Source organism: Zootoca vivipara, chromosome 3 (assembly GCF_963506605.1).
Source record: "Zootoca vivipara chromosome 3, rZooViv1.1, whole genome shotgun sequence".
NCBI classification, from domain to species: Eukaryota; Metazoa; Chordata; class Lepidosauria; order Squamata; family Lacertidae; genus Zootoca; species Zootoca vivipara.
Genome location: NC_083278.1, coordinates 81,730,761 through 81,742,791, shown reverse-complemented (window position 1 = coordinate 81,742,791; position 12,031 = coordinate 81,730,761). Strand labels below are relative to the sequence as shown.

Sequence of the window (12,031 nt, the reverse complement as noted above, 5' to 3'; positions counted from 1 at the left end):
AGGCACCAGGTGCATTGGCAGACCAACTCTGCGTTACAAAGATGTCTGCAAATGTGACTTGAAGGCTGGCAACATCAACCCTGCCATGTGGGAATCCCTTTCAGGTGACTGCAGTGCCTGGAGAAAGGCAGTCAAGTTGTGTATCCATAGCAGTGACCAGAGGAGGAATGACCACTGGGAGGAGTGCAGAGAGGAGAAATGCCATGGTGTATCTGCAATAGCACAACTGGACGCCTTCATCTCCCCTAGCTGCAACAAAACATGTCTCTCCCGCATTGGTCTCTACAGCCACAGCAGGCTCTGCAACCTTCCAACAGCTTGACCTCACCCCCAAAGGCGCACTCCTCCATTGCCTCCTAAGACAGACAGGTGCCAACAACAGTATAGGATCTCTTGTAGCTGAATTTTCTGTAGATTTCACCTTAGCATGGAATACCAGCTCTTGCCTATGCTGCTGAATCCTCAAAGTTTATGGCTTTAAACATAATTCTTTTTGTAAAATCCTAAATGCCTAACTTGTTATGTATGTACATATAAGTTTTCATGTTTGCATCTGTCATGTGTGTTCCTCCTGATAGTTTCCCATTCAGGAGCTAGTTTGTATTTGGACCAAACTTCACAGGGTGACAAATAGTAGTACTTTCTGGGCTAAGGCATAAAGACTTGCTGCTTCTGCAGACATATGCCGTGATATGTTTTTTGTTCAAAGTATTATCAGTAATTTGTTTTTTGTTCAAAGTATTATCCTTTCCACTGAGGAGTCTCTTTGGATTACTCCCATTTTAATAAATCAGCCAGCCATGTCAAGGTTGATGTTCCATCCAGAAGTTCTTGGGTGGGGAAAGTGCTCTGCTGTGCTTGCCTGAGCTGAACAGGGACAAGCCCACTGTAGTAGTGTTGCTTCCAAGGAGTTGCAAACTCTCATCCTGATATTGCAAACCATAGGAGGAGAGATTGTTCTTGTGCTGTGGTCCTGTTTGCATGTTTCCCACAGGCATCTGGTTGGCCACTGTGAGAACAAGATGATGTACAGCACCTTGAGCTCCTTGGAGGAAAAGGCGGTATATAAATGTAATGTAAAAAGGGGGGGGGGGCTCTTCCTATGTTCTCATGTTGGCAAGCAGCTGATCCCCAAGCCATACCTTCATAGAGATCTGCAGAGATGTGACCTCCTAGTCTCAATCTTGAGCAGACTGCCAGACTCCTCTCCAATTCCTGGCATGTGCGGAGCAGGGTTAGTTTTAAGCTGATGGTGTGATTTTGACATTTCAGAACCCAGCTGGTGCTATTCTTCTGTTGAAAGGTGAAATAGATAGATTTGCAGGCTTAGAGTCAACATTACAAAATATGACCTATGTGTTAACATACCTCCAGATATTCGAATTTTGCATTTCTCTGCAGTTTTTTCTCATTGTCTATTTGACATGACAGGCAACATATGTATCTGGTGTTGTAATGTGAATGCAATGACTTGGGATTGCAAACTAAATTTGGGGTGAAAATTTAGAGTTCGCTCCAGGCATAACTATTTTGACAAGCCGCTAATGACCTCTGGTGAATCTCTTTTTTGCCATAAATTCACTGGGTGGCCTTTAAGGAAGCCACTCTCTCAGCCTCCACTGGATAGTAATACTAATCACCTTTATAGGGTGATTGTAAGGGTTACAGTAAATAAACTTTGAAGGGCTATATTGATATTAAATTTTTGCTTCTTTTAGGTTATTTATTTCACTCTTACATGATTGGAAATAAAAACAGATTTTTTTTCCCCACTGGGAAATTGGGAGGTTTAGAATGTGGAAACCTTAGACAGCAAAAACTCTTTAAATTGATATCTGGAAGTACCAGTGGAGAACTTTGAGGCAGCAGATCTTTTGCAACCCAAGGGGATGGGCTGTATAAACAGACCCTGGCTCAGATTCTGATGGTGTTCAGTCAGATTATTAACACTTGTCACTTCTCCAGGTGGCCTCAGGTATTGGTTCCGTCCACTGTTCCAGTGAACCTCTAAATCCAGAAAATGTGTTGTTCACTTTGGAGTTTGTTTACCTAGTGGGAGAAATCAAATACCCTATGGAGGTGAAGGCAAAACATGTTTCCTCTTTTCTTCCTTGGAACATGATTAGTCTGATCATGCAGTAAATGTCATCTCACTTTGGCAGCACAAAGCAGAGACAGAACTGCAGTCTTTGCTTATTAGCCTCGAATTAATTCAATCCAAGTTGTTTTCATCAGATCCTACAGATTACAGGGGTGGGAATCTGGGTTCAGCCTCTCCCAGGAGCTGTCCAGTGATTAAAGCAAATCTGTGGTTGCAGTCTTGGCTGCCCACTAGCACAAAATGTTAATTTCATGGAACATGACGGCAGTGTGCAAATCTGCCAGAATTCTCTTTCTCTCCTTTAACTCTTTTACATTCTTGTTTGTTTCTCCTGTGCCCTAAAACCTGGCTGTATCTTTCTGCATTGTCCCTGTTACTTAGATAAATCCATGTGATGATGCTAGTGGGAGAGTTCCTGTTGCACTTGGGACTTTTCTGAAGTTGCTGTGACCTTTTGCTAACAAGCAGCCCTCTTAAGCCAAATGGCTTAGGGTACAATTTTCATGGCTGGAAATGGGTGGGACCTAATTGATTTGTTTTGAAATGACATTTTGCAAGTGAGAAGCAGATTAGTTGCTGCCTCTATTTGGTCAAACAGAACCTGGAAACGAGCCCATTCTGTTGATGACAACTGAGATAAAGAAACAGTGCCTTTTTCTGCTCCCTATTTTTAAAATGTCACATGAGCAGTGTTGTATTTTAGAAAGGCACAGGAACATTAAGGAACCTGAACATAATGGGCATAGGACTTTCTCAAATCTTCTCATATTTCATGTAAATTATGCTAGCTGCTCTGAACAGCATGAAATTTGCTACTGACTTCTGCTGCTCCCAAACAGTTTGTGTAACTGAACTGAGGCCTGTGCCTCTGAGGCACCCTGTGCTGAACTCTTCTTTCAGTTCCCTCCATGGAAGTGAGTTCACTTTACATGCAGTCATTGGGGTGTAGCACTGTCAGCACAGCCTCTCAAAACAAACTGGTAACTATACAGTCACTAGTTAAGTTGGTCTCTTATGATGTTTGCTGATGGGACCTTGCAGATTACAATCCATCTCTGGCAGGAGGTGCTTCCTGCAGACTTGCTGCTGAAACTTTCAGGTAAAGGCCAAAGTAACTAGGAGATTTCCAAAAAACTACTGTAGTTACATTGTTCTGAAGAAAGCTACTTGATTGATAAAGTGAGCAGTGCAACAAGTTGCTAAGCACTTCTATAGAGATTTTTTTTGTTAAAGTAGGGGGTAAGTATGACTGTATCTATCTATTTCCCACCTTTTCTCCATGGTGGCATACATACCGGTAGTTCTCCCCTTCCTCATCTTCTCAGCAGTCCTATGAAGTAGTTTAGGCTGAGCGATGGTAACTGGCCTGAGGTCACCTAGTGAGCTTCGTGGGCAAGTGGGGATTTGTACCCTGGTTTCCCAGATCCTAGTCCCAACACTACATCACACCTGCATTTCACTGTTTTAACATTTTGATGATTGCCACCCTGGGCTCTTTTCAGAAGAAGGTCAGGATACTAGTTTAATAAATAAAATTAAATATTGAATGAGGGCAGGTGGTTACGGGCTCTCTGAATAGCCTGATAGCACTGCTACAAAAGTCATTTTGGCAAGTGTTCTAAAACGTCTGTTGATGTGCTTTTTAAGAGTGCTAGCTTGCACATCTTATCTTATGTCTGTACAATTTCTTATTCTCTATATTGACATGCCTCTCATAATGCCAAATATGCATGCAGTCCAGCTTTGATTTTTAAGAGAAATGTGCAGGCACTGATCTACTAAAGACTGAGAAGCCAGAGGGCATGTTGCAGCAGCATGACTATACCCCATCATGATCCCATTTACCTGACACAGAGTTTCTGCCTTCATATTCTTTTTTAAAGTAAAATAAAAAAATTCCTTCAGTAGCACCTTAAAGACCAACTAAGTTTTTATTTTGGTATGAGCTTTCGTGTGCATGCACACTTCTTCAGATACAGTGAAATGGAAGTTTCCAGGCACTTATGTAGAGAAGGGGTGGGGAGGGGTGGGGATGGGGAGGGGGGATCACTCAGAAGGGTGGTGGAAATGGGTGATTGACTGACTGATAGCTGTTGATGACCGCAAACGACTGCAAATGGTTTTGCATGAAAAAGCAAGGGTTGAGATGGCTGAAGATCGCTTATCATGTATAATGAGATAAGAACCCGATATCTCTGTTCAAACCAGGTCCCTCCATGGTTTTGAGCTTGGTGATAAGTTGCAATTCAGCAACTTCTCTTTCCAGTCTATTTCTGAAATTCTTTTGTAGTAAGACAGCTACTTTGAGATCTTGTATAGAATGTCCTGGGAGATTGAAGTGTTCTCCTACTGGTTTTTCTGTCTTCTGGTTCCTGATGTCAGATTTATGTCCATTTATCCTTTGGCGTAGGGTTTGGCCTGTTTGTCCAATATAGAGAGCTGAAGGGCACTGTTGGCATTTGATGGCATACACAATGTTAGAGGATGAGCAATTAAATAGTCCTGAGATGGTATGTTGGATGTTGTTGGGGCCAGTAATGGTGTTGTCTGGGTGTATGTGGCAGCAAAGTTGGCATCTGGGTTTATTGCAGGCTCTGGTACCAGTGTCCATGTTAAGTCTGGTGGTTGTATTATTGTGGGTGAGGAGTTGTTTAAGATTGGGTGGCTGTCTGTAGGCAATGAAAGGTCTTCCTCCCAGAGCTTGAGAAAGGGAGCTGTCATTGTCCAGGAGAGGCTGTAGATCTCTGATGATGCGTTGTACTGTTTTAGCTTGGGAGCTGTATGTGATGACTAGTGGTGTTCTGTTATTTTCTTTTTTGGGTCTGTCTTGCAGCAGGTTCTCTCTAGGTATCTGTCTGGCTCTGTTGATCTGTTGTTTAACTTCATCAGGTGGATATTTTAGTTCTAAAAAGGTTTGCTGTAGATCTCTTAGGTGAGATTCTCTGTCTGTAGAGTTGGAACAGATGCGGTTGTAACGTAAGGCCTGGCTGTATACGATGGATTGTTTGGTATGTTTGGGATGGTAGCTAGAAGCATGTAGATATGTTTGTCGGTCAGTTGGTTTTCTGTATAAGGTGGTGTCTATACGTCCATCCTGTATTTTTATAGTAGTGTCCAAAAAATGTATTTCTTGCATAGATTGGTTCATTGTTAGGTTGATGGTGGGGTGAAAGTCATTGAATGTCTGGTGGAAGGTTTCCAGGGTCTGTTGTCCATGTGTCCAGATAATAAAAATATCGTCAATGTATCGCAGGTACAGGAGAGGTTTGAGTGGGTAGGAGTTAAGGAAACGTTGTTCTAAATCTGCCATGAAGATGTTGGCATACTGTGGGGCCATGCGGGTGCCCATGGCTGTGCCGCTGATCTGGAAAGTACTTTGCTCTACATATAGTTAGCACAGGACCCAGGTACTTAAGGGCCCCCTTCTCCCACATGACCCTTTCTCACAGGTCTGCTTTAGAGCAGGGGTTCCCAGACTAAGGCCCGCGGGCCACATACGGCCCAAAGCCCTCTTTTATCCGGACCACGACGACCCCCGCCCGCTGCTACCACCCGCTCTTACCGGCACGACGGCGTGCTTCCGGGTCAGAAAAAAATGCCAAAAATCATTTGTGCGCATGGGCCTCTCCCAACCCGGAAGTGCACCAGAAATAACGTTTGTGTGCTTGCGCAGACGTCATTTCCGGTGCACTTCCGGGTCAGGGGAGGTCCATGTGCATGCACACAAACTATTTTTGGCGCTTTTTCGGTAAGTTTGGGGACCCCTGCTTTAGAGGTTCTTCATCAGATTCTGCTACTGCCAAGGTGCTATGACTAGTGAGGACCACAGATGGAGCCTTTACAGTGATGGTGCCCCAATTTCACCATTCTCTCCCCTGGAAGGTTCATCTGGTGCCAAGTTTCTCTCATCAGCTCCCAAAGGAATCTATTTCCCAAGGCCATTTGTCAATGAGATTGAATTATGCTCTTTGTTTGTTATGTGTTAATCTCATTGTTTAGTGCTGTGGATTTAAAATCTTGCAAGTTGCTCTGATTATTCTCTGGATTTGAAGAATGGGGTACAAATGTTGATTAAAAAAATTAAAAGAGAAATTTGGGTTGTATAAAAAAAATTGAGCCGCTTGCAGCACTACCTGACTTAACAGAATTTGTTTGGCATACGTCTGCCTCGAGAGGCAGTGAAAGTATGCCTTTGCGGGTGAAGTCAAACTGTTGGAGAGTCACAGTGCCTGCTGTGGCTGTAGAGACAGGAGAGACATGTTTTGTTGAAGCTGGGGAAGATGAAGGTGTCTGCTGATGCAGATATACCATGGCGTTTTTTCTCCAAGCGCACCTCCAAGTGGTCATTTCTCCTCTGGTCACTGCTATGGAAATACAATTTAAGTGCCTGTCTCCGGGCACTGCAGTCGTCTACAAGGGATTCCCACATGTCAGGGTTGAAGTTGCCAGCCTTCATGTCACGTTGCCAGCTTTTGTGTCAAATTTGCAGACATCTTTGTAATGCAGAGTTGGTCTGCCAATGGGCCTGGTGCCTGAAGCCAGCTCCCTGTAGAGCATGTCCTTGGGGATGCAGCCACCTTCCATTCTGTGGACATGAGCAAGCCAGCGTAGATTATCTGGAAATGTGAGCTTGGGAGGACTTATATTTGTTTGTCTGTCCTGCCACGTTACACCCAGAATCTTTCTGACACTGTGCATGTGGGAGGCATTGAGGGATCATGTCTGGTGGGTGTAAGTTGCCCACGTCTCACTACCATAAAGCAGTGTGCTCAACATGCAAGCCTGGTAGACCTTCATATCTTGGTATTAGTCATTAGCATCACATTCTCCCGTGCCCTTTTGGAGAGGCGAGACATTGCTGTAGCCATCTTGCTAATACGCTTGTCCAGCTCAGCATCGATGGAGAGCTTGCTGGTTATGGTGGAGCTGAGATAGAGAAAATTGTCTACCACCTTAAGCAAGTAGTCACCAGTGCTGATGCATGGAGTACTGGTAACATCCTGATCCAAGATGTTGATCTTCATCAGGGTGATGCTAAGGCTGAACTCCATGTGGGTTTGGGCAAAAGAGTTGATGAGATTCTGTAGAACTTCCTCAGAGTGCCCTGTCAAGGCTGTGTCATCTACAAACATCATCTCTTCTGATAGGACGTAGTTCCATTCAGGGCCGTCTCTAGGCCCGGGTCCGGTGGCGCAGGGCGCCAGGCCACCAGGGGCGCAGCTGCGCCCGCTGAGAGGCACGGCAGAGGCCGCCCCAGGCGCAGCCCTAGGCGCGCCTCTCAGCTGTTCAGGCCGCTCTCCGGAGGCGTGTGGGCCTGGGGCCGCCTCTGCCACGCGCAGGGGCGGCGCAAAAGGGGGCGGCCAGGCTGGATTGCGCAGGGCGCCGGCCCTCCAGACGGCAGCCACGCTGCGCGCAGCACCTGCCAGCCCGCCCACCCACCACACCGGGAAACGGGGCGGGGGGGCGCCGGAGGGATCCGTAGCGCCAGGGCGCCAGGCATGCTTAGGACGGCCCTGGTTCCATTAATGCAAGGATTTCCATTTCCACAGTGGAACTTTCCTTTTTCCTCTCCCCACTACACCCCTGATACCCCAAATCTGCTGCAGAGCATGGGGGGACCCAGAGCAGATTAGGAGGTGCAGGGAGCGGAAATTCAGTTGTGTAGCCAATCGTCTTTGCACTAACAGAAGTACTTGTTTCGATAGCCCCCTTAGTTAAATTTTTGTATTTAAAACCATTGTATTGAATATTTTTTCATGAGATGCTTATTGAATTAAACTTGGCAAATACATCAACTAGGTCCAACTGAATGAATCAGATCTTAAATCTTTTAAAACATCCTTCATTTACATAGCTCAGAGTTGCTGTTGCTGTTAGGTAGTTCTCCATCTCCAGTTAAATTGATATTTTTTTTATTCCTGTAAACCAGACAGTGTGCAAGACAAAAAGGGGGGGTGGCTATCGTTTTGCAAAAAAACACAAGATTTGGAATTCGCATTACAAGATAATACAGTTCAAAAATAATACATGTAAGAGTGTGTGCTGTAATCCTAGATCTTTGAAAGCTTCATCCTGGTCCCCAAATGCCAGGTCATTCGAGGTAGCCCAGGGCTGTTTCATACATTACACTGTTGCAAAACTTTGTAACAAGGAGTCAATCCAATGATATTAAACAGCTTACTTGGGCAAAGTGACTGCTCATGTGGGTGGTGTGCATATTATTTGAGCTGACTGCTGGCTTTTCTTTTTTCTTTTTTTAATAAAAAATTTTATTAGAGAAAAAAAATTTTAAACGGTATAAATTTCCAATACATCGCCAATTACAATTCCCCCCTTCCCATCCCTCCGTCTCCCACCCTCTGAGGACTTCCCTCCCCTCCCCTCTCTGGTTTGTTTGTACATATTATTTTCTGCATGTTATTAAATTGTACATATCATTGCCTTATGTATCATGTGTTCTACTAATAAATTGTGGGTGTTTATTAAAAACCTTCAATGGAGTCCAGGTCCTTTTGTTGTCTTTTTAAATTGTAAAAAGTTCCCTTTCTTCTTTGAAGTTGCAGTTGTCCTTCTCACGTAGTTTATATGTCAACTTTGCCAACTCCGCATAGCTCATCAGTTTTTCTTGCCTTTGCTCTTTCGTTGGGATTTCCTCATTCTTCCATCTTTGTGCTAACAAGACTCTTGTCGCTATTGTAGCATACATAAATAAGTTCTTTGTTTTCCTTGGCAGGTCTTGTCCTAGAATCCCTAACAAAAATGCTTCTGGTTTTTTTTTTACAAATGTCATTTTAAACATCTTTTTCAATTCATTACCAGTATATATCATCTCCCCCCCCAAAAAATTAGCTGACTGTTGGCTTTTCAAGCAGCTTCTACTCCCATCCCAGTTCCCTAACAAGTAAACTTGTTTATGGTGTTTATTTTATTTAAAAAATATTTATTTCCCACTCTTCATTGCTGAGGCAATTTTGGTGCAGGGTACATTAAAATTCAATCAACAACATAAAATGAAACATAGCAACATCTTAATAAGCAAGAGCAAGAGAAAAATACAGTACAAAATCCATCAAAGTGCTAATGTTCAGCAAATGCCTAAGGAAACAGATGGGCCTTCAATGAAGTGCAAAAAACCTCAAGAATCAGAGCCAACTGTATTGGAATTCCCTTCCCTCCACAGTCAGTGGTAGCTCCTCATATGTGTAGCTACCTCCCTACTGCGGTGCATCTGGCCCTGTTTCTCTATATATTTTAGGTGACTAATTAAGACGCATATTTTTCAGCTGGCATTTGGAGGAAGAGAGACTCAATCACTGCTGCTATTAGTAACTTTTTAAGGAGTGATTTGTTGCGTGTTTTTAAGGATTTTGTTACTTTATGCATTTCTATCTATTTGCGTGTAGTAGATTCCCCTTTGGCTTGAATAAACAAATAAATAAAATTATTGCGTGCAACATGGGAAGAATTCATGGGGAAACAGCTCCCATGCTGATGTAGTTATGTGCAAGTTAGCCTTTTGTTACCTAAATCCAGCTCTTTCATCTCAACTCAACATAGCTTTTAAAATAATGTTCCTCCTAGCAAAACTTCTATCTATTATTCCAGTTCCACTAAAGAAATACTGTATGTTACTCATTTTGCCACAAGATATTGGTTGAAAGCTCTGGAATGTCCTCTGGGGTAGGGTTGCAATATTGCTCCATGGATATATTTCCAAAAAAGGAGCAAAACATTTTTCTTCTGGAGGGTATTGTGATGTTTTGGATTCTTCATTTTATACAGGCACAAATAACACTAAGCAGGCAGGTAGAACCTTTATAAATAAGAAAATAAAAATGCCATGTTTCAGGATGGAAACCAATTTGTAACTGACATGGGCATGCTAAGGATCAGTTTATTTTACGATTCCTCTTTTGCAGTGTTTCTTGCACTCCTGAAATTACACGGTGAAGGCTGAAGATCTCGGCAAGAAACCGCCCGTTTAACTTGTGCTGTGTCTTTCCCTTTTTCCATCCTCTGCATTCCATGGCAAGTTAGAGGGAGTGGATTTTAGTCCAGTACATAGAGCAAAGCACCTTGGAAACGCCTGATAGTGTTGTAGAAGCTGTTTGTGCAGAAACAACAAAGACTGCTGATCTCTCTTGCTTTTCAGAAGCTTTGGCTCAAACATCACTTTGCAGGTATTATGCCATTCATGCTCTGATGCTGATTGGGTTTTTCCCTTCTCTTTGCTTCTAAAGGATGTTCTATTGCTCAGTCAATTCATAACCTCTGAGGGAAGGATGCTGCCCAGGAAAGTCACAGGCCTCTGTACGGAAGAGCACAGAAAGGTTGAAGTGTGTGTGAAAATGGCTCATCGAGCAGGTAACTTGTTTTGTTACAGAGCTAACTTCAGTTTTTGAGGCTTACTTGCATTGGAATGCATTACATGCAAAAACTGGGCTGCCAAAGATAACTGAGATTCATTGACCCTATAATGTTATGATCAGAAGGATTTGCCCATCCTGGTTTCCTTACTTCTTAAGAATGCTTCCCAGACTACTACTTTGCAATGCCACAGAGTGTCAGTCCAACTATGATTTTCTGAGTAGTTAATGGCTACCTGTTACTGGTTAATTAAACCCTTCTTTTGACGCATATGACAACTCACAATGAGTTAGGCTAGCTACGGTAGGCAGTGGTGTAACATTGTAGAACCCATTGAATGTTTGGATTTTGAATCCTGTTATTGATCCAGGTATAACAGAGCAGAACAGCAGCAGAGCTGCTAGGAGCCTCCCCCCGCCCTTCTTCTCCTTAATACTAGGCAGGCTCCCATATGCTGTGTGTGAAATAAACCTTTCAGGAGGACACAGAGGAAACAGACTCCGGTTTTCTATATTGGAATGTTGCCCAGTATGACTAGAGATTTACCATCAGTGGCATTTTGATACATACACATACACAGTCTAGAAACCAGTTAGGTTGCAGTTATTTTGCAATATGTCAAATAGAACTCTTTTTTGAGGGGGGAAAATTGCTACAGTGAGATGTTGAGGCTTTTAGTTTTGGACTAAGAGAGAAACGTGAAAATTCTGGTCAGTTTTGGTGAAGTACTTTGGTGAATAGATGGAATCTGAGTGAGGTTTCTATTATTAATGTGTTAGTGACTTTTTTGCTATGGCATCTCAAAGCAACTTAAAACATTTTAAGCAAAAACAAACACATACATACATTAAAACTAGCATTTTAAAAATATCTAAAATATAATTCTATTTAAATAATAATAATAATTTGAGAATTAGTATGTTACCTAGAATAGCCTGTGGCATCCCACTCTGATGTGTGGTGTGTGTGTGTGTCTGTGTGTGTACTTTAGCTGTGATCTTATGCATACTTTTTCTACTCAAAATGACATCTCAATCTCTCCCCCTCCCCGACCCCAATTTTCAGGTTTGCTGCCAAATCATAGACCTAAACTTCCCGAAGGTTTTGTTCCAAAAAACAAGAAACCAAAGCTCAACAGGTCAGTTGTCCTCTGAAAACGGGTGGTGTTGTTTTCAGAAGTAGAATGCACGGAGTGAAGGCCACAAACTTATCCATGAGCCAGACCTTATAATGTAACATTTCTCAAAATGGGGAGCAGGCCTTTCTAGCCCTGGGGAGAAGAGAGTGCAAGCAACCTCTTTATGCTATGTTGGTGATAATGTGGATGGATTTGTTGAACGAAAAGAGTGGAATTGCCAGTTGCTGACTGGTGCAGGTGCTGGTTGCCAAGTGCTTGAGGTGAACTGGAGCAGAAAAATGAGATATTGAGGACTTAGGGATAAGTTTGAGAAATGCTGCAGACAGGTTAATATTTCCATTCTTCATTTTTTTCACACGAACAAACCTGCTTATATTGACCTTGTAAAACGTGTGTCTGTGTGTGTGTGTGTATGAGAGAGAGGG

The 12,031-nt window shown here is 43.1% G+C and overlaps 1 protein-coding gene across 1 annotated transcript in view; it reads left to right on the top strand.

Moving 5' to 3' along the window:
• Positions 1-12,031, top strand: part of MRPS18A (mitochondrial ribosomal protein S18A) — a 34,848-nt gene that overhangs the window by 12,588 nt on the left and 10,229 nt on the right. The window contains exons 4-5 of the mRNA XM_035108195.2: positions 10,342-10,465; positions 11,534-11,606. Coding sequence (XP_034964086.1) covers positions 10,342-10,465; positions 11,534-11,606 — 197 coding nt within the window. The remainder of the gene's footprint in view (positions 1-10,341; positions 10,466-11,533; positions 11,607-12,031) is intronic.